The sequence below is a fragment of the Chelonia mydas genome, chromosome 25 (genome assembly GCF_015237465.2).
Source record: "Chelonia mydas isolate rCheMyd1 chromosome 25, rCheMyd1.pri.v2, whole genome shotgun sequence".
NCBI classification, from domain to species: domain Eukaryota; kingdom Metazoa; phylum Chordata; order Testudines; family Cheloniidae; genus Chelonia; species Chelonia mydas.
In genome coordinates this window covers 10,411,059-10,433,193 of record NC_057858.1, presented here as the reverse complement: position 1 = coordinate 10,433,193, position 22,135 = coordinate 10,411,059, and the positions used below count along the sequence as shown (strand labels likewise).

At 52.1% G+C, this 22,135-nt stretch overlaps 1 protein-coding gene across 4 annotated transcripts in view; it reads right to left on the bottom strand.

Annotated features, from left to right (window-relative positions):
* HCN2 (hyperpolarization activated cyclic nucleotide gated potassium and sodium channel 2) overlaps positions 1–21,868 on the bottom strand; it is a 57,185-nt gene extending 35,317 nt beyond the window's left edge. Inside the window, exons 1-3 of one of the 4 annotated variants that reach the window (XM_043535995.1) lie at positions 21,670–21,858; positions 10,257–10,382; positions 8,611–8,847 (exon numbers count right to left, since the gene is read on the bottom strand). In XM_043535995.1, coding sequence (XP_043391930.1) covers positions 8,611–8,847; positions 10,257–10,382; positions 21,670–21,815 — 509 coding nt within the window. In that variant the 5' untranslated portion in view covers positions 21,816–21,858. Of the gene's footprint in view, positions 1–8,610; positions 8,928–10,256; positions 10,383–21,669 lie in introns of those variants that run through there. The other 3 variants (XM_043535996.1, XM_043535997.1, XM_037885719.2) reach the window with 3 other exon arrangements.
* Positions 21,869–22,135: the final 267 nt, after the last annotated feature.

Sequence of the window (22,135 nt, the reverse complement as noted above, 5' to 3'; positions counted from 1 at the left end):
AAGACTCTCGAGGGTAGCTCTGCCCGGCGAGTTTGCAGCAAAATGCTCAGGATTCTAGGGGATGCGCCGAAGCAAAACTTTCTGTCCTGGCCTCCGCCACGGGGTCTGCATGCCACCTTTGAGCCTGCGTGCCTCTGGCTCGCTTTCCGGGCATGTCCAGCCACTTGGCGCCGACGCTCAGGGTGGCCGGCAGCCAGCCCCGTTCACACAACACCAAGAGGCCCCACAACGGTGGCTGGCCGGGACACGAGGCGAGTGATGGAGGCAATGGAAAAGCTCTTGCAAACTGAGTGTTTAGAGAGCTGCAGTGGCTCTGGCAGACCAGGCTCCAGGCTGGCACTTGGGGGTGTAGCTGAGAGGTGGAAGGTCTGGGGTGAATGAAACGGCTGATGGACTGAAGGAAGAAGTCTTCCTCCACGAGGCTAGAGATGGAGGGGGCAATATCTTGAGTTGCTGGCCGGGAACAGAACTCCCACCATAATACTTCAGAGCCAGTCTTTAAGTGCTTTACAGAGAATTCATTGAGTCTAACAGCACCCCGGGGAGGAAGGGAACATCGTGCCATTTGATGGGGGGGAACAGAGGGGCAGATCCGCCAATGTAGCTCAGGGCCAGATTGCCAAGGGCTCAGCACCCACAACTGGAGACAGATTTTCAGAACTGCTCCTCCCCCATGTAGGCACCTAATGAGTTGGCCAGAGCTGCCCAGCACCCGTTGCATGGGGCTCTTGGGAGAATCTGGCCACCAATTCAGGTGCCTAAGTGGAAGCAGAGCTCTTTCGAAGGAAAGTTTGGCCCAGAGAGGTTCAGGGACTCACCCAAGGTCAGGTAATGAATCAGTGGCAGAACCAGGTGCGCAGCTGAGGGCTCATTGTAAACTGACCCCTGTTTACGCTGCAAGTCCCAGTGGGCATTAGCCAAGCAGAGCTGTGAAAAACGGAGAGAATAAATCTAGACACACTGGGAAAAATTCTCCTCTGACCTGAATCCCATTGCAACCCCGTGGGAATCAGGGCCAAATATGGCCCACTGAGACTGACAAACGAGCCCTGATCACTTACTGTGTTTTCAGAAGAGCTATCCTGTGTAATCGCATAGCAGAGCTGGGTAAAGCCAAGTTAGTAAGTATTCCTCAGGGGAGAGTGAGCACGTGGAAGGACGGATCCATTCCACACTACTGAAAATATAGTTTTAAAAGCGATTAAAGATGGGATATGAGCATGTAAATTCTGGGCACCTCTTCCATTAGGCACCCTGCTCCCTGACTTAACAGAAACCCAACGCTCAGGAGAGAATACAAGATTATGAAGACAATGGATTGTAAATTCTGCGGGACAGGGCCTGTGCTTTTTTGCTGTGTTTGCACAACACCTAACACAATGCGGTCCTGGCCCATGACACCAGGACTACCCCGATACAAATCGTAAATAATAACAGCACTGCCAATGCCAGTGTTCTCAGGGAACGGTGGGAAGGGAGTTACGTGTCCCAGAGGCTTCGGAGTTCTCAACTCCCTCGGCGCAGAAGCCTGCTGCAGAAGTTTGCACTAATTCTTTTTAATTTTGCCACTGGAATTTCAAGACTGCAGATGCAACAACAACAGAGCAAACCATCAGATCATCCCCATTCCTCCTACAAGCACTACTTCTAGGATGTATTAGCAGGAGTGTTGTAAGCAAGACACGAGAAGTGATTCTTCCGCTCTACTCCGCGCCGATTAGGCCTCAGCCGGAGTGTTGTGTCCAGTTCAGGGCGCCACATTTCAGCAAAGATGTGGACAAATTGGAGAAAGTCCAGAGAACAGCAACACAAATGCTTAAAGGTCTAGAAAACATGACCTATGAGGGAAGATTGAAAAAATTGGGTTTGTTTAGTCTGGAGAAGAGAAGACTGAGAGGGGACATGAGAACAGTTTTCAGGTACATAAAAGGTTGTTACAAGGAGGAGGGAGAGAGATTGTTCTCTTTAACTTCTGAGGATAGGACAAGAAGCAATGGGCTTAAATTGGAGCAAGGGAGGTTTAGGTTGGACATTAGGAAAAACTTCCTAACTGTCAGGGTGGTTAAGAACTGGAATAAATTGCCTAGGGAGGTTGTGGAATCTCCATCATTGGAGATTTTTAAGAGCAGGATGGACAAACACCTGTCAGGGATGGTCTGGATAAAACTTAGTCCCACCATGAGTGCAGAGAATTGGACTAGATCACCGCTCAAGGTCCCTTCCAGTCCTCTGATTCTATGGTATGAGTCCTCCTGGGCAGAAATCTCGAGCGCATTAGAATTCAGCACCACGGACAGCTCACCGTGGTCAGAGATTCAGAGCAGGGAACATTTGTAAACTAAACCCCAGCAACAGAATGCCAGAGAAAATGAAACAGTGCAAGCAATCAAATATTTTTCCAGCCCAGCCTAAAATATGCTTCATTACCAGAGTGCAGAAAGCAGAAATTTTAGGGTGAGTCAAAAGAGTAAACAAGCAACACATGCCGGTTCTTTCCCTTCTATTACGCGAGTCATCCCCCTACCATTAACCAATGCAATGTTTAATTAGCCATGATGCTGCTTGAAGATTAATAGCCATCAGGATAAATAAGGATTTAAAGACACAAAGAGCAAGGTCCTGATTTTCAGGAGTGCTGAGCCCCCACATCCTCAGCACCTTTTAGATGAGGCCCTAAGGCCAAAAGGGTCATACCAGTTGTCTAAGGTTAGGCTCCTATATCAATATTGAGGCACCTAAGTACAAACAACCTGTTTTTCAGAAATGCTGCACACCCACAAATCCAACGGAAGTCCATGGGAGCAGTGGCCATCACTGCTTTTGAAAAAAGGAATCGGGCCACTTATTTAAGTGGGTTTAGGAGCCTAACTGTAGGAACCAGGTTTGAAAAGTTTGGCCCAGGTGTTTAAGATACAGTGAGCCCTACATTATTGAACCCGATCTCAAACCGTCAAGTACGCAAGGTTTCCAACACAGCTGTGTGTGACATTTCATCGGTTACCAATTTCCTTTACGGATCCTTTGGGGGTTGCTTTGCAGCATTCTTAGCAGTCATAAAAAAAAAAAGTTTCCAAACCCTTAAAACATGTCCCTGAAGCAGTAGCTGCTAGCTCATGTTCCTGATGAACAAACTACAAAGTCTGTCTCCTGTCTATCAATTACGACCACTTTGCATTAATTCCACAGCAAGGAAGAATCACCGAGGATATCAGTAATGACCAGTTCATCAGAGTGGTCTCTCAGCTCAGAGAGAGAGGGCATCATATAAATATGCAGCTAAGATGTCCCTTTAAAAACACCACCACCAGAAACAACAGGCCAGACATCCCAGGGAAGCAACACAAATTCTGGTAAAGACTACTAGACCAGCAGCTGCATGCTTTGCAGCATCAAAAGCCACATGGGCAACTTGCCATGCGTATAAAGGGTTCAGCTAATTGGCACAAAATTGTTTATCTAAAACTCACACCTGCCATAACACTTGCTTTGACATAGCCCTGCCTGGCAGTTCCAAAGCTATTGCAGGGTTTTCTTTCGGGTGAGGTCCTGCTGGTAAAGCATCTTGCTCAGGTTTATTTCCCATCTGCAGTTGCAGGGAAATGGTGCCTTTGAGTCAGATTACAGGACTCCCAGTCACTCCTTTGGCAATTTTTGATCCTCCGAGTAAACTCCGAGTATATCTACACCAGACAGTCCCAAAGCAAATACACAGAGACACACACACATTTGCCACTGCAACTAACGGACTCATCCAAAGCGTATTGCTCTCGTTTCTAACGTTCCGGGGTTGTATGCAGGCTTCAGGACTTAAACCAAGCTCTAACTACTAGAAATCAGGATGCACCCTAACGTGGGGACAGATTATTCCACATCTGTCTACTGTGGGGTTTCCTGCACCTTCCTCTGCAGCACCTGGCACTAGCCCCTGTCAGAAACAGGATACTATACTAGATGGCCCTTGTGTCTGCCCAGTGTGTTTGTTCCTACCGGCTGGCTGTAAAACTCTTTTATAACACCACTTGGTGCTATTATAGTGTCTTATACATCCACAGATCTCGAAGCATTTAATAAACATGCTTTGGTGTATTACATCTCCTGACCCTCCTGTCTCAATTTTACAGAGGGATAAACTGAGGCTTAGAGAAATTAAGCAATTTGCCCAAGGCCACTGCAGAACTGGGAATAGAACCCATGAGTCCTGACTCTTAGTTATCTGTCCCATCTTAGCTTTAAAAATTTAGCTTCAACTGGGGATAAAAGTGCTAACTAGACATTTTTTAAAAGGCACCAGGAACAGGAAATAAATGGAGAGGGTAACACAAGACAGCTCATCACTGGGTGGGTCAATTCTGCATTGTATGTTTCAGCATGTAATTTACAAGGTTTTTATCAGATTTGCAACTAGTGATAGGAAACAGCCACCCTGTTGCCTCCTAGTAATTCAATATTTGTGTAAATAGGAACTTTAGCTCCTCGAGCATATCTCCCCCTTGCATTTTGCATGAATAATTATAGTGCTCTGCCCGTGATGAGATACATTCTGCAAATGGGTGTGATTATGAAGTGATGTCACATATGCAGATGGGAATGATTTTATCTTAAAATGAGAAAATGGATCTTGCAAGGAAAACATTGCTGGAAACATATTCCATTATCCTGATCAGATTTTGGGATGAGAAACCGCATGTAGAGTGGAAATCAAATAAAGCCAAATCTGTATGCACCTTGATATGATTTCTGAGATAAATTCTTCACAGATTTTGCTCTCTCTGTGTATGTATCAGATCAGTGTATATGTTCTTTTTATTCTGCACTTAAAGGCCCCAGGTGAGAGCGGAAGCCATTGCACTAGATACTAGCGAATGAGTCCCTGTCCACAAAGGGTTTACAGCCTAAATAAACAAAACAAAGAGTGGGAGGGGGAAAAAAAACACAGAGAGGAAGTGATGTGCCCATGGTCACACAGCAGGATGGTGGCAGAACTGGGAACAGAACCAATGCTCTTGCCTCCTAGTTCTTTGCCCTCGCTGCTGCCTACCAGATGACCTTGTGATTGAAGCACACCACAACAAAACACACATGGATTTTTATTCCCAATTCTAACACTGACTCACTGCATAATCTTGGGCAAATCTCGTAGTCCCCATTTATGCCAGGAGCTCTGCAAGAGCAAAGCCTGGTGCCCAGGCAGAACCCCCTGGCATCTGGAGTTTCTGTAATCAGGACATGGATTTGCGGACACCGAGCCCATTGCAGAATCAGGGACTTCAGTGTCTCGTCTGCCGTAAAATGGGATAGAAGAGGAGGAGATGTTTCACTGCGGAGTGGAGCCGCACAATGGATAGTGTTTGCAGAGCACTGAACAAAAGCGCCACAAAAGTGCAAGGCACTGTCTGCCCTCGGCTCTTGTTAAAACACAATTTTAAAGAAATGCTTAGAAATGGTCCCAATGTCTGACTGCGAGAAATAGCCCATGGGGAGCAAGTGTGTTCTTCATGGCACTATTAATTCCTAATTCTCTTAAACACAGCCCGAGCATTGCCACAGTGATCTCATTATGACAAGGTCAAGACAGACAATGGAGACGAGAGTACAATGTCAAGATGAAACAGATGTCAATGCAAGTTGTGGTCTAATATCATTTAAACGCACCACCCCAGATAACGTTAGAACAAAGCTACGACAAATGGAATGAAGGCGGGGGAACAGGGGAGAGAGACACTCAGGGGCAAATTCTGACCTGAAACCACTGGGACTGAATTGATTTCTATGGAGTTGATCCTTCCCTTCTACACTGGTGCGAATCACGCTTTTTATGTTAGCTGCTTGTTCTGCATTAATGCCTCAAGACAAATGATGTGTGGTGGTAATTGACAAGGAGGGCAAAGGTAGAGCTTGCTACAACAGAGACTCATAGAAAAAGATTAATGACCCTACAGGTTGTTAGAATGGGATTAGTGAAGGCCATATATCAGGGAGCCTTTCCTCTGAGTATGTCAGTCATGTTTCAGCCCTGCAGCATATATGGCCCCTTCCCTGAGAGGGACCCACACCATGGGGAGTGGGGGAAGGGGATCCACTGGATAGGACCTGCTGGAGAATTCCTGTAAGGAATCACAGTCAGCAGACAGGAGCTACAGTCTTCTGAACTGGGGAAACACTACAGAAACATTGACATGCACTGCGGCAAGCATGTAACCAGAGGTCACCTACCAGACAGCCTGTTCCTCCAAAAACCACAGCCCGATCCAGTCCAGTGCCCCCTCTCCACTGGGAGTCAGGAGACCCGAGTTCCATCCCTTGCTAGGACACTGGCCTGCTGTACGACCTCAGCCAAATCGTTTCCCCTGGATTCTCCTCCCACCCTTTGACTGCCCTGTCTCTTTGGGGGCAAGGACAATCTCTCACTACATATTTGTACAGCCCCTAGCACCACGGGGCCCTGATCTTGCAGGTGCTGTTAGGATACAAATAATAAGTAAAAGCGGCGAAGAGTCCTGTGAAAACCCACGAAAGCTTCTGTGCCAATACGTCTGTTAGTCTATAAGGTGCCACAGGACTCTGCCGCTCCTGCGGATCCAGACGAGCACGGCGACCCCTGGGATTAATAATAAGGAAGATCCTCCAAAATCCCCACACACAGCTTTGGAACCCAGTTCAATCCTCTGCCGAGATGCCCATATAAACAGACAGAAAACAGCAGCAGAACCATGAAGGAAATAAAAGAGCCCGGTGGTTCAGAAAACAAGGTTAAGCGGCTACCAGGACAGAGGGGCTGGAACGAACTGCAAGACTGTCTGACAGCGGCATGGGTGCTCTGGATCTCCTCCTCCCCAGAGGTGGAGACAGCCGGCATTGCTGTTTGACCCCCCAGCCACCAACTTACCAAATGCTGCCGGAGAGAGACGCAGGTAGAGCAGGAACAGCAAGGGAAGGAGGAAGAAAATGGTACCTAAGGGGGCTTGAGCACCCAGATGTCTGGTGACCGCTGCATCTTCTGTGCAGTCTTTTGCCTTGGAGAGTGTGGGTCGTGGGCCACTTTTCAGCCCCCCAATAACAACTGCAAAAACCCACAGAGCTGTACTATATTTGATCAGATCATACGCCTCCCTCCCCCCAACCCCCCGAGCAGCTTGAATTTAACTCTGCAAACACTGGGAGCATTCAAAGCTCTCCCGAGGGCTTGGCAAAGGAGGCTTGGGGGGGGACGGGGACAGAATACTGTATGACACGCCAGATGGAAAGGACACAGACACTGCTGCAGTAGCTTGCGTTCTGCTTTGTGACACCCAAGGGGCTCTAGTCCCATGGCGCTGGATGAAAAATCTTGCTGGAAACCCTCAGCACTGAGGACCTGACTTCACCCACCCTGGAGAATTAAAGCTAGGAACACAGTCTGGCCTCATTAAAACATCCTGTAGCGCAGGGGAGGAGAGGGGCAGAGAGAGACACACAAAGCTGCTGCATCACTGATGTTTAAATAAGGGGAGAGGCCAGATCCTCGGCCGCTGCTATGCTCACCCTACCTTCCACCGCTCCGTTTACGTGGCCAGCCCAGTGCTGATGGCAGGGAGAAGGAGATTGCCCTAAGAGGTGCAGCTCCCCTGCACCAGCTGTGGAATGTTAGACGGGGGGGGCACCATCGCCCACTGGGCTGGGCCACATTTTATTCCTGCTCCTTGCAGCTGCCTTCCCATTTCTGCCTCTCTGCGAGTGACCGTGGACAAAGCTGGGTCTCTGAACACTGCTGGGTCACTGTGATGGCTTCCTGTTTGGTTACAGGCACCTGGGCGGGAGGGCAAAGAAGTTCAGAGGCCTCCCTGGGTGGAGGAAAAGCCCGGCCCAGGGGCAAGGTGAAGGGATGCCCTTGTCAAAGGCACCCACCTTGGATTCCTCACTCCCTGTCCCCAAGGGACGCCGGCGGCCTGGTGCCCGCTCAGATGGGGCTCTGTGGGGCTCTTGCGGCTGCTTCAGCTGGGGATCAGGGACCCCGTGCCCCCAGGGCCAGACAGGAGGGGAAGGTGTAAAACGGAGCCCGAGCTCCTCTCAGCCCCTCCACTCTCCAGGCACAGCTCAAGGTGCCCTCTCACCAAAGTGTCGCCCAGCCTCCCAGCCAGCCCTGGCCTCTCCCCCTGGTGCTCAGCCGCCTCCCTACCCTGGAGGGGCTGATCAGTGGGATGGGGCGAGGGGAGGGGGGGAAGGAGATAAACCAGGTCCCCCTGCCCCTCTGGCCTCGGGCTCCCCCAGAACCTGAAGTCGCTGTAGTGGTGGATGGTCCTGTTCCCTCCCCCAAACCTGGGCTCCCTGTCTCTCTCTTCCCCCTCCCGCGTCCCGGGTTCACCCCCCTGGGCTCTCTGCCCCTCTTTTCCCCCCGCATCCCTCCCCGGCCTCCCCCTGTATTTGAGGTCACTGAAAGGTTGATCTTGCCCCCCTTCTTTCCCCCACCCCCCTATGCACGCCTAGGCTCCCTGCCCCCCCAGGGGTCTAGTACCAGAAGTCACTGTAGGGGTGGATGGTCCGGGTCCCTCCCCCCCCAACCCGGGGTCCCTGCCCCTCTCTCCCCCCCCCGGCCTCTCCCCTCTACAGCCCCCCCCCCCCAGGGTCCGGTACCTGAAGTCGCTGTAGGGGTGGATGATCCAGGCCCCCGCCGACTTGACCCGCTCCTGCTCCCGCTCCACCGCCTTCTGGGAGCCGAACATCCGCAGCGAGAACTTGTTGACCCCGGGCTGGAGCATGGCCCCGAACTGGCGCTGCATGAAGCTCGCCTGGCTGCCGCGGGGCTCGCCGCCCTCCTCCCCGCCGGCCCCGTCCGGCCCCCCGGGGGAGCCGCTCTCGGTCTCGGCCCCGCTGCACGAGAAGGAGACCTTGGGCTCGCGGGGCGGCTCGGCCTCCGGCTCCCCGCGCCGGCACTCCCCGTTCGGGGAGCCCTTCCCGGCCCGCCCGCCCATGCTGCCGCCCCGCAGCTGCTGCCCGCGCTTGGCCCCCGGGCCCGGCTCCTCCCCGGCCGCCGGCCGCTCCTCCGGGCCCGGCGCCCCGCCGCCGCCGCCGGCCGCCGCCTCCCCGCCGCTGCCCGTCCGCATGCTGCAGCCGCCGCCTCCCTCGCCCTGCCCGCCCGAGAGCCGCAGCCGGCGAGTGGAGAGCCCAGCCCGGCCGGGGGCGGGGAGAGGGGCGGGGAGAGAGAGAGACAGAGGCTGGGAGAAGAGGGGGCAGGAGGGAGAGACAAGGAGAATAAGGGGAAGGAGGCAGGAGGGATGGGGAGAGAGAGAGAGAGAGAGAGAGAGAGAAGAGGGGGAAGGAGGCAGGAGGGATGGAGAGAGAGAGAGAGAGAGAGAGAGGAGAGGAGAAGAGGGGGAAGGAGGCAGGAGGGATGGAGAGAGAGAGAGAGAGAGAGAGAAGGAAGCAGAGAGACGGAGAGAGAGACACAAGGAGAAGGAGGCAGGAGGGATGGGGGGAGGGGTGAAGAACGGGGAGGGGTAGGATAAGGCAGGAGAAGGGGTAAGACAAGGGGAGAGGGAGAGGGATCAGACTGAAGAAAGGAATCGAGAGAGGGACAGAGACAGGAGAAAGGGAAATCAAGTGGAGCGGGGTGGCAGGTGGAAAGAAAGGCAAGGAGAAAGGGAATGCTGGAGGGAGAAAGAAAGGAGAGAGAGGAGGGCCCCGGGAGGATAAAAGAGAAGCAGGCAGCAGTGAAATGAGGGCCGGGGAAGGATAAGGCAAGACCGGAGGAATGGGCAGAGGGGATAGAAGAGTGAAAAGCTGGGAGGGAAATGTGAGAGGTAGAAGTTCCACAGGGAAAAAGAATTCAGGTTTGAGCCTTCAGTCCCCCCTGCAGTCCCATCTTGCTGCCGGGCCTTAGCAATGCAGCACAGCCCCCTCCCCGCCCCCAGCAAACAGCTGAGGTGTTGTGCATGAGTCCCAAACCCATGGAGGCCTGTCGGTGTCAGAGCCCAGGATAGCCAAGTCCGGGAGTGCTAAGGATGACCCTGCCACACCTGATACGAGTTGCAAGGTCTCAGCGGCAGGCTGCAGGATTATGGAATTACTGTCTGTGCCTCACCAAAGTGCATTAGCCTTGGCCCGTTTGTGCCGTGCCTCCCAGCAACTGTGTTTGATTTTCTCTCCTTAATGTTTGTTTAAAACAACAGCTACCTCATGGCCGAACAGGAGGCCTGGCAGGAGGAACTGCAGGGGCTGGAGGCCGTGCATGCTGTACCCAGTGTCTAAGTGATGGAAGCATTCAGAGGCAAAGTACTTACAGCGAAATGTTCTTACTCTGCATGAGTAGTAGCTTCCTATCTGGTCTTGCAGCTAAAACACTGGCCTGGGATGCAGGAAATCTGGATTCAGTTCCTGGCTCTGCCACAGGCTCCCAGGGCAGGTCACTTAATCGCCAGAGTTGACATCTTCTTAACTTTGCCATTTCAAACAAAACCAAACCCAGTTTTGAAATCTGCCAGCCCAGAAAATTATAAAAACGACTCTCCGAACACCATGCGGTGGGAGTCCCACACAGTAGGCTTTCTCTAGGATGTTCTGGACCAATTTTCCTCCATTTATCAACCCTAAATTAACTTTACACCCTGCAAACTCAGCCTGGAAACTGGAGACTCTGCAGTGGTTGACCTCACTGCCACGAGGAACAGAAGATTCAGCCAGAATTCAGGTGACAAGTTTTCTTGATGGTGCATGAAGCAAAAAATAACATTTTTCAGCCCTGATAAAGGGTTCGTCTGTCATCTCAAAGTGCTTTACAAAGGAGGTCAGCATCACGCTCCCCATTTTACAGATGGGGAAACTGAGGCACGGAGCAGGAAATGGAAATGACTTGCCCATGGTCACCCAGGCAGTTTGTGACAGCCCAAGAGTCCTGTATAATAGTGCAGTGCACTGTCCACTGCCCCTCTCCCTCTGCTCTGCAGGGCCAACAGGATTAGCAGCCATTTCACGCTAAGAAACTAACCCGCTCTGACACACGCACAAACAGGGAGCCCATACGGTCCGCACTTTCATAGACAGACACACCTACTATTGACCTTCCCTTTGTTTGACACCTTCGATGACTTAAAACCAGCCAGATCGGCTGGGGGTTGGGACTTCATTCACCATCATGTCCATTTTTGCAGTTGAGACCCTGATCCATAAAACCCAGGTTTCATAATGACAGGTTTCAGAGTAACAGCCGTGTTAGTCTGTATTCGTAAAAAGAAAAGGAGTACTTGTGGCACCTTAGAGACTAACCAGTTTATTTGAGCATGAGCTTTCGTGAGCTACAGCTCACTTCATCGGATGCATAGCATATCGTGGAAACTGCAGAAGACATTATATACACACAGAGACCATGAAAAAACTTCCTCCCACCCCACTCCCCCGCTGGCAACAGCTTATCTAAAGTGATCATCAAGTGGAGCCATTTCCAGCACAAATCCAGGTTTTCTCACCCTTTCCCCCCCCCACACACACACACATACAAACTCACTCTCCTGCTGGCAACAGCCCATCCCCCTTTGAAACCCCTCTTTATAATGCGCATGATAATCAAGGTGGGTCACCTCCAGCACTAATCCAGGTTTTCTCACCCCCCCACACACCCCCCCTCCAAAAACCACACACACAAACTCATTCTCCTGCTGGCAACAGCTCATCTTACAATGTGCACAGCAATAATCCAAGTTTAACCAGAACGTCTTGGGGGGGGTTTTGCAGGAAAAAAACAAGGGGAGACAGGCTACCTTGCATAATGACTTAGCCACTCCCAGTCTCTATTCAAGCCCAAATTAATAGTATCCAATTTGCAAATGAATTCCAATTCAGCAGTTTCTCGCTGGAGTCTGGATTTGAAGTTTTTTTGCTTTAAGATAGCGACCCTCATGTCTGTGATTGCGTGACCAGAGAGATTGAAGTGTTCTCCAACTGGTTTATGAATGTTATAATTCTTGACATCTGATTTGTGTCCATTTATTCTTTTACGTAGAGACTGTCCAGTTTGACCAATGTACATGGCAGAGGGGCATTGCTGGCACATGATGGCATATATCACATTGGTGGATGTGCAGGTGAACGAGCCTCTGATAGTGTGGCTGATGTTGTTAGGCCCTGTGATGGTGTCCCCTGAATAGATATGTGGGCACAGTTGGCAACGGGCTTTGTTGCAAGGATAGGTTCCTGCGCTAGTGGTTCTGTTGTGTGGTATGTGGTTGTTGGTGAGTATTCGCTTCAGGTTGGGGGGCTGTCTGTAGGCAAGGACTGGCCTTTCTCCCAGGATTTGTGAGAGTGTTGGGTCATCCTTCAGGATAGGTTGTAGATCCTTAATAATGCGTTGGAGGGGTTTTAGTTGGGGGCTGAAGGTGACGGCTAGTGGCGTTCTGTTATTTTCTTTGTTAGGCCTGTCCTGTAGTAGGTGACTTCTGGGAACTCTTCTGGCTCTATCAATCTGTTTCTTCACTTCCGCAGGTGGGTATTGTAGTTGTAAGAATGCTTGATAGAGATCTTGTAGGTGTTTGTCTCTGTCTGAGGGGTTGGAGCAAATGCGGTTGTATCGCAGAGCTTGGCTGTAGACGATGGATCGTGTGGTGTGGTCAGGGTGAAAGCTGGAGGCATGTAGGTAGGAATAGCGGTCAGTAGGTTTCCGGTATAGGGTGGTGTTGATGTGACCATCGTTTATTAGCACTGTAGTGTCCAGGAAGTGGATCTCTTGTGTGGACTGGACCAGGCTGAGGTTGATGGTGGGATGGAAATTGTTGAAATCATGGTGGAATTCCTCAAGGGCTTCTTTTCCATGGGTCCAGATGATGAAGATGTCATCAATATAGCGCAAGTAAAGTAGGGGCGTTAGGGGACGAGAGCTGAGGAAGCGTTGTTCTAAATCAGCCATAAAAATGTTGGCATACTGTGGGGCCATGCGGGTACCCATAGCAGTGCCGCTGATCTGAAGGTATACATTGTCCCCAAATGTAAAATAGTTATGGGTAAGGACAAAGTCACAAAGTTCAGCCACCAGGTTAGCCGTGACATTATCGGGGATAGTGTTCTTGATGGCTTGTAGTCCATCTTTGTGTGGAATGTTGGTGTAGAGGACTTCTACATCCATAGTGGCTAGGATGGTGTTATCAGGAAGATCACCGATGGATTGTAGTTTCCTCAGGAAGTCAGTGGTGTCTCGAAGGTAGCTGGGAGTGCTGGTAGCGTAGGGCCTGAGGAGTGAGTCTACATAGCCGGACAATCCTGCTGTCAGGGTGCCAATGCCTGAGATGATGGGGCGCCCAGGATTTCCAGGTTTATGGATCTTGGGTAGTAGATAGAATATCCCAGGTCGGGGTTCCAGGGGTGTGTCTGTGCGGATCATAATGGTTTCATAATGGAAACCACTCGCAGATCCTTAGGCACTGCCTGATGCTGCTCTGCTACACAGAGTTAATCAGGGCACCATTGGCCTTGCCCGGGAAACAGCTAAGACTCAGGGAAAAGGTGACACTGTGGAAAGATTTCGTCTTCCCACACCTGGTGTTTTATATGAATCCTTTGCCCACCTTTGCATGTGTAATAAGTGGATCCAGTTTGGAAGAAAAGTGCATTTTATGGAGGATTGCTGCCATTTTGGGGTTGAACACAGAACTATGGGCATTAATCATCCACTTTATAACTCCTGGGGGAATTTGAGTGTAGGTAGTACTCCTGATCTCACAGCCCTGAAATTGACAGACCCACCTTCCGCTACAGGTTCCCAACCTGGCCTGGGTTGGAAGGGAATGGAAATTAATAGCTTTCTTTGTGGCGCAATGTGTAAACATTCCTTGAGGGTTGCAGACATTTTAAGAACTAGTCGGCCAATTTTCCCCTTTCTCTGGATAGCTAGGAATAGGCAGGGTGAGGAGTCACACTGGATCGATCATGATATATGCATGGACTGTATGTTTCCCGAATGGTACAATCTCCTCATTTGTTTGTTACAGAATTACCTCTGGCTTGACAGAGCTTAGTCTCAACAATAGTAAACAGGCAAAGCATTTTAGAGCATACACGGGAATTGCCTCACGCCCACCATTGAAATGCAGCTGCTTTCATGGTGGGATGCAGCAATTGACTAGCACAGCCTCCCACTGCGAATTAGAACAAGGAAGACAGAAAAATACTGTCTGCTTGAAACTGCAGTGGTGGTGGGGAGTTAGAGACCGGGGATCCAGCTAGAATATTCAGAGCCAGAGCCTGATTTTGAACACTCTGAAGATTGGCTGGGCCTGTCGAATTTTAAGTAGGGGACTCAAGTGGTCAGGACCTTAGTTTTTACATCTCATCTGAAAGACTCCAAGTTCTTGCTAGCCATAGGGAGGCGAAGAAAGCAAAGTGTAGGTTAGAGCAGCCCTGTGATTGCTCTTATTTAGGCTGCAGGCCGGGTAGGAAACAATAGGCATGATTACACTAAGCCCACGGCCTTGAAGTGGGTGGAAATGGTCTCCCCAGTTGGTGCAGAACAGGAACAAGGGATCTACTCTGGCCCTGCTCTCAGTCCCTGGTGGAGCGGGTGCTCCAGGGGCATGACCAAAGCATACTTCTTTGCAGGTATTCTCTGCTTTCCAGAACACACGGAGAGGCAAGGGAAGCAGACCGCAAGTTACAGCAGCCCTGCGGTGACTCTCATTTAGACTGGGGGCCGGGCAGGTTTCTGAACAGCCCCTGAATAAGGGAAGAGCAAAGATGGCTTAAAGACACTTTAAACTGCCCCCACCCCATCCTTGCTCCCCAAGTGCAGGAGTAACTGGGAATCAGACTCATATTCACTCTGAGCCTCCTAGTTTGGGTTTTGTTTGTGGAAAGAGTCTGAGCTTCCGAGAGGTCTGGACAGAGCCATGGGGAATTTCAGTTCCTCTCCTGGGATAGAGGCCCAGGCATGGAAGCTCAGGAGTCCATCAGCCAAGAGAAAATAAGCCAAGTTGTGGCAGCATGTAAGAAGCCCTAGGGATCTGCCACTGCTGGACAGGGAAGGCTGAAAATGACTTGACACAAAGCAGGAGCCCAGTACCACTTGGGCAGGTATCTCAGGGCATTGCAAGCTCACCCATCACCGTGGGACCTAGACACCAGCCTGCCTGGCCCTTGCATCACACAGAGACACAAAACCAGACTGGAATCTGTGTGACAAAATGGGAATAGTTTTGTGAGGCCTGTGTGTGCCTCAGTTTCCCCTATGGGCGGCATTGTTACCCAGTGGGTGGCAGGGGACTGTTTGCTCTCAGGGAAGGCTAGGAGACATAGGTGTGGGGGTCACCTAGCTCCCTGGGCCTTAGTCTCCATATCAATGGAGTATCTAAGAAGACAGTGGCAAATCCAAATGCTGGGACATTGGCACCTAGCAACCAAGGCCCCAGAGGGAGATGGATTTCCCCACCTCTCCTTAGGGAAGTGAGATCAAAGGATTGGCAGGTGTGAGGTGGGGGATAAGATCTGATTTCTGGAAGAAGCCAGGGCTCTCCCTGGCGTCTGATGAAGGTCAGATGGACAGAGATGGAACCAAGGCATTCACTACACCTTGGCTGGCCTCTGGGCCAACCAGAATGGAATATGCTTTAACCTTCAGTTCTCTGGGCTACCCTAAGGACTTCCTATGCTGGGTTCCAGGTGACTAGCAAACCCGTGTGAATGTCACTGCAAAGGCTGGGTGAGCTGCTTTAATCCCTGACGAGTGGGCAAATCTGTCTCTGTTGGACTGGCTGAACAGAGCTCACGGCATGAAGAAGGGGCGCTGAAGGCCCAGAGGTCCAGCCCAAGGAGATAGTGAAGCCGCATGGCTTACCCTGGAGGAAGAGGGACACTCTTTGGGTGTCTGGCCCACTGAAGACTATTCCAAAGCTGGGGCCGTAGCACCAATCCTGTGGATCTGGGATACACTGCAACCTGCATGGCAAGGAGAGATTCAGCCAACCTGTCATACCCCCCCCCCTTTCATATTTTACACTGCTCCCTAAGTCACACACAGATACAGTTACACGCAGCACCAGGCATGAGCCCAAATGCATGCTCATGCATAGAGCCCCTTGCTACACCCCGCATCACCCCACTACGGCCACCCCCCTTGCTACACCCCTTCTACACACATATACACTCACCATATGCTACAGCCAGTGTTACCCCCCCCACAGCTCTACACACAGACACACCCCCTGCAACTTGCATGACTCCCCCCCCTCCCCCGCACACCAGTCTACTACCTGCACCACATACACAAGGATAAACACACACATGCGAGCAGCAGGTTGCCCATCTCCGTCACACACGCAGGGCTCACATGTGCCAGCAGCATCCTTTGTTTACAGGCTCATTATCAGGCCTGCCAACAAATACATTCCAGGGACAGACAGCCAAAGCAAACCAGACAGCAGGACACGCCGCGCAGAGAAAACCATCCAAGGCTCAACGCTGCACTGGGAAGAATCTTTTGGACTTGAACTCAGCCTTCACCTCATTAGCCATCTGGTGTGTGTGAGATGGAGGAGAAGTGGGGGGAGGAGACCCTGAAGGTGATTGGATTTTATGGAGACTTTTGGGGTCAGTAGTCCCTTCTGGCAGCTGCCGATAGCTGTGTGTGTGTGTGTCACAAGATGACAGCCAGCCAAGGGCCCCCATGTGCTCAGCCCCTAGTGTCAGTGCTGGCTTGTGGACCAAGGCGTTTGCCTAGCAAAGAGAGTCACAAAGGATCATTCACTGCAGACAGCCCTTGTTGAGGCAGTTTGGACAGTAGCAAAACTTCCTGTTGCTGCGTGTGGCAGTCTGGAGGGGTTTGGAATCATCTGACCTTTCCAGAGACAGACCAGATGAGGAGGGGGCAGGTTAGACAGCAAGGTGAGAGGCATTAGAGAGAGCTGCCTTCATGACAGCCCTCCAGGATAAAGGAGAAGGAAAGGCAGGAGAGTGAGTGAGTGTGAGGAAGGATGGTCCAGAGGTTAGGGCACTAGCCTGGGACTTCTGGGTTCATTTTTCTCCTCTGTTTGATCTGGGGCAAGTCATTCAGTCTCTCTGAGCCTCAGTTTCCCCATCTATAAAATGGGGATCATAGCCCTGCTGTACCTCACAGGAGTGTTGTGAGATGCTCAGTGCATCACCACGCTGATGGGGATCATATAAGTACCATAGACTGATGTGCCTGGGTGGGGAAGTGGGCGATGTCATGGTATGTGGAACCACAGGAGGCATTTATGAAAGAAAACCACAGACAGGCTCCCACACAGCTTGAGTGCCAGCTTTGTCTCCCTTGTGTACCAGGGACCATTGTCTTGGAATTCGACACAGCTCCCAGAGACATCTAGTGGCTGAACAAATGTACTACATGCAAGCCTCTTTTGGCAGGTAAGAGCACAGAGAAGAGCGTGCACAGATGCACATAAGAGGAAAAAGGAAAAACATGCACACACGTTCCCGAGGGACGTAGGAGACACACTCTGTCTCTCAGCCCATCCCCTGACACTGCCAGCCTGGCTGGTCTTCGGGACACAGATTCACAGCTATAGTACAGTCAGGCCTGTTTCGAGCAGGCTGGGGGGAGAGAGGGCAAGGACCAGAGTCAGTTTCCCCCAGGGCTGATACTGCAGCTATAGGCCATGGCACAGCTGAGCTGGTAATGGAACTGGCAGAGAGACTTCTGGCGCAGGGGATCTTCAAATACCCACTGGTGGGTATCTGAGCCCCTCCCGCTCTTGTATGGGTTGTGAGCAGAGCTATTGTACAGATGGGGAAACAGGCCTGGAGAAATGGATTCAGGTTATCCAAGAAGTCTGCAGCAGAGCAGGGAATTGAACCCAGGTCCCCCAGGAGAGTGCCCTAACCGCTAGTCCAGCCTATCTCTTGCCATCACCTGCATCGGGATGCAATGTTCATCCTTCTTGGGGCAGGCCCTGAGTGCCACTTGCTCCTCTCTTGGTTCCCTGAACTCTAGTGCTGGCTGCTTCCCCCGCTTCCTGGGATCTAGGTCAAGTGCCCATGTTAAAGCCCAGCCCCTTTGAATCCACCACTTGGGTCCCCCCCAACGATTCATGCAGAAGAATTCCACTCTGCCCCCCCCAGGAGTGTCCGAATTACTGAGGCAATCTAACAGCCTGTTGGCTTTATCCTGTCCCTTCCAGCACTGCCTGTCCTCGGGAGAGTTCCCTCCCCTCCTTATGCCTGTTACAAAGGAGAAAGCTGGCGGATCTAACCCCAGTTCCCCACTGCCCGCGCAGAGCGTAGCAACGGTTATAAAGGCAAACCTGGCTGATCTAACCCTCCTTCCCTACACACACACACACACCCCGCATTTTGTGGCAGAGCTTTCATTATGCTGAGCTGTCTGCTGCGCCCTCTGTGTCCTCGTATGGCTCTCTCCTGAGCACGTCACATGTTAGCATAAAGGGCAGACAAGGCGGGGGGCACTGCTTGCTCGCTCCGTAACAAGAGGGCTGGAGCAGCACAAGATTAGGCAGCATGCAGGGGGGATGCCAGGGGACCAGGGGGTCCAGACCAAGATAACTAGCCTGCTTTGGTGCTGCGTGCATACAGAAGGCCTAGCGTGAAGTTCATGTCAGTTACCTGGTAGGATTTTTCAGAGGATCTTTAGCGAGTTAAGAGTTCCGGCCCAGTCTGCACCTTCCTAAGCTGGATCCGGTATAAGCATGATACAAATCCCCTCCTGGATGTCCCTGGGGCTATGCAGAGGATCTAGCCCCCTTGTTATAGCAATAGGGTCAGCACTGAGGGACTGAGTCACCCCGCACCTTGTGTCAGTTCCCCCGGCACGAAACGTTACCATCGATACAACAGAAGAATCCTGTGTTGGGACCATCCTACACAGGTGGAAATGAGAACACGAGGTGGGGAACTTGGATCCTGGACTTCATAGTCAATGAAGACGTCCTAGCCCTGCCTCTGATTCACTGGGTGACCTTGGGCAAGTCACGCCCGCCCGCTTCTGTGCCTCAGTTTCCCCACCTGTACCATGCGGCTGATGACATGACCTTTTGCGACGCGCTTTGCTATCTCTGGATGAGGAAGGCTGGGTGATGACAATGTCTCTCTGGATGATGAAGCATTTATAGAGTTAATCTTTCAGAGTTTTACTATTTCCATTACTACAGGGTCAGAGACCTCAGCTGAGAGCAGAGCCCTGCAGCGGGAGACATCTCCTGTGCTAAGCAGCCTTGGCAAGACAGACATGGGTGGGAGAGGGGAAAACAGAGAAGCGACTTCCCCAAAGTCAAACAACAGGGCCATAAAAGAGGCCCGGCCAGCGCTCCACACTGCCTTTCCGCTGCAAACATGGCAGCTCACGTTGGAAGGAGCAGAGTTCTTAACAGAAACAAACCAGCCCCATTGTTAGCCGGTTGCCTCGTGAGCATGCACTGGCATTTTCGGCCAAGCTCTGCACAGATGGCACCAGTTGGAGTGTGTGACGCACCATCACACCCAAGACTGTTTCCTGGCCTCTTGGAGATATTTCTGTCCCTTTCACTTTACCTCTGAACTCGGGAGTGGAAGCAGCTTCCAAGAGGAACAATCATTAGCTTGTAGGAACCTTCCTTCCAGCCCGGGCTATTTCTCTCCTGATCTTTTCTCTCTTCTGGGCTGCAAGCAAAACCGCAGCCGATCTAAATGGACACAGTTCTTCTATTTTAAAACCAGTCAGGGGCTGACGGAGCAGCCCTGAGCACAAGGTGGTTTCTCCGCCTCCCAGCTCCACAGGCTGAACCTGAAACCTGGGTTATAAATATCTGCTTATTGTTTCCCTATTTAGGCCCTTCACGCGATCCAGGCTCGCTGCTGGCAGGTGGAACAGACAGAGGGCAGGCGGCGGCTGCAGAGCAGGAAATGGAGAAAAGAAGAGGAGGAGGAGGACAGAGGGGATGAAGGCCCAGTACAAATGCACGTGACACAGAAGATAGGGGCCCAATCCCGCTTCCACACTTAAGTGGAGACCAGCAGAGGGGGCATTGGCGGGGCTCGTGGCTGGGATGGGATTGTCTGAAAGCACATCGGAGTTTCACAGAGAAGTATCAGAGACACTGGGGCGATGATGAGTGCTCCAGGCTTGCCTGAGTGTTTGCAGGTCTCAGCACAAGTGGGGGAGGGGAGGGGCAGAAAGCAGCGGGCGGAATCGGTGCCTCTAAACAGAGTCTTGATCTATGGACAGACACAGCCTGGCCTAGCGCTCTGAGCACAACCATGGGAAGCCTGAACTCCACAGCTCTAGCACAATGTGACCCGGGGTAAGTTGTGTCCCCGCTCCATGCCTCAGTTTCCCCACCTGTAAAATGGGGGCGATACTGCTTTGCCACCTGTGGGGTTGTGAGGCTGGGCTGGCTGGCGGCCGCAGGGTGCCAAGCACCGAACAGCTCCAAGAAATGCCTGGATGAGCTAAAGGCAAAGATAACAGGGGACTGACTGGGAGCCTCTTCCTTTGCCCGAGCTCCCACAAGTCCGCCTGTTGGTCAAGCTGCCGACGGCTGGGTGAGATCCGGGAGACGCAACAGAAGCTACTCCATCGTTTCCCTTTGCCCGGCATCTGCAGGAGAGCAGTGCCCCCTGCTGCCCAGCACGTGGAACCACAGACAGGTGGACATTCAAATTCGCACTCCAGACCCCACTGAGTAAGGGTGGGTGGGTGATATTCCCTGTAACCACACCATCTTGTACTGCCATCCCTTTAGTTCCCCCAAGCTAGACTTGGATGGGGGTCAAGTCTCCAATGCCCCGCGTTGGTGCTAGGGGGTACCGGGCTGCTGGTCACCGTCTCTCCCATCAGCTGCACAACTGAGCTCCTGACCACTGCTCCTCCTTCCAAACCCCCAGTGCACAGTTTGGGGAAGGAGCCATTGCCCCCACGGCAATCAGACCTGAGTCCCAGCCCAGCTCCTCAGCTGCAAGGCCAACCGCCTTCCCTAAAACGGTCCCAGTGATCTGAAGAGAGTCCTCTGCCCCCGCAGTGTCAGCACGGCCAGAGATTGCACTCAGCAGCCATCAAAGAGAGGCCAGAGACACTGGGACAAGGGACATCCCAGGCATCAGGCCTTTCAAACCATACTAGCGCTGTCAGGTAGAGCGAAACTTAGCCAATGTCTCCGAGTGGCTGAAGAAAGACCCTTCGGAGATACAGCCGGAGCCCTGGCATCCTATTGTAGAAAGGGCTAAGAGGATAAGAAACACCAAGCTTCCACCCACAGCTGTGAAAGGCCAGAGCTGCCCAGAGCTTGAAGGTGACATCCTGGCTCCACTTAAGGCAATGGCAAACTCCCCATGCACTTCTGCGGGGTCTAGATTTCACCTTCAGTCTGGTTTATCTGAAGTGGACACGGACCTCAGGGTGGCGCTGAGACCTTGAAACTTGACGCATGCAACTGGAAGACGACCTCACTGAGCGCAGCTCGTTACAGCCTTAACGGGGGAGCAAAGCCCAGAGTGAAAGGTAAGTCAGCACAGAGCACAAAGAGGGTGACCCTGAATGGATCCAAGGTCCTCTGAAGCTGAGAAACTCAGAGAGAGGACAGCGGTAACCCAGGCTGTGGGGTGCACCCCTCGGGGGGGGGGGGGGCCTGGAGGAATGTTCACGGGAGGGGGGAATGGTGACACCAGGTGGCTTATGCCAGTGCAGCAGAACCCGGGCCAGCCCCCACAGGGGTTGGAGAGGAAGCACCATCTCCACCCCTGACTCACCTCAGTGGGCCACCCAGCCTGGGGGTCAGCATCAACATCTGCCACGCTGATTTCCACTCCCAGCAGACACCTTGCCCAGCGCTGGCTCTGCTCCCAGAGACCCTGGCACTCTGAAAATCCAAGGGGGAAGGGGCAGAGGGGCACATATTGGTCCTGCCTTAGTGGGGCAGGCTGACTGCAAGGTAGAAGCAGCTGGCTGCTGAGGAAACCTGGGCTGTGCCACTGGTAAGTAGCTGTGCATTTGAGACTTCCAGGTGTAGGTAATTTAATTCAAGCTGTGCTAACGTCTCTCCTAGCTTTATGAGTAGGCTATCAAGCCTACTCCTGCATGTGTCTATGTTTGTCTGGCTTGGGGGAGGGGTGCAACCCAAAATTGGAACTCAAAGGGGCGGCTCGGCTCGGCTCAGCTCAGCTCAAAAAGTTTGCAAACCACTGAACTAGTTACATTACCTGTGTGGTTAGGCCC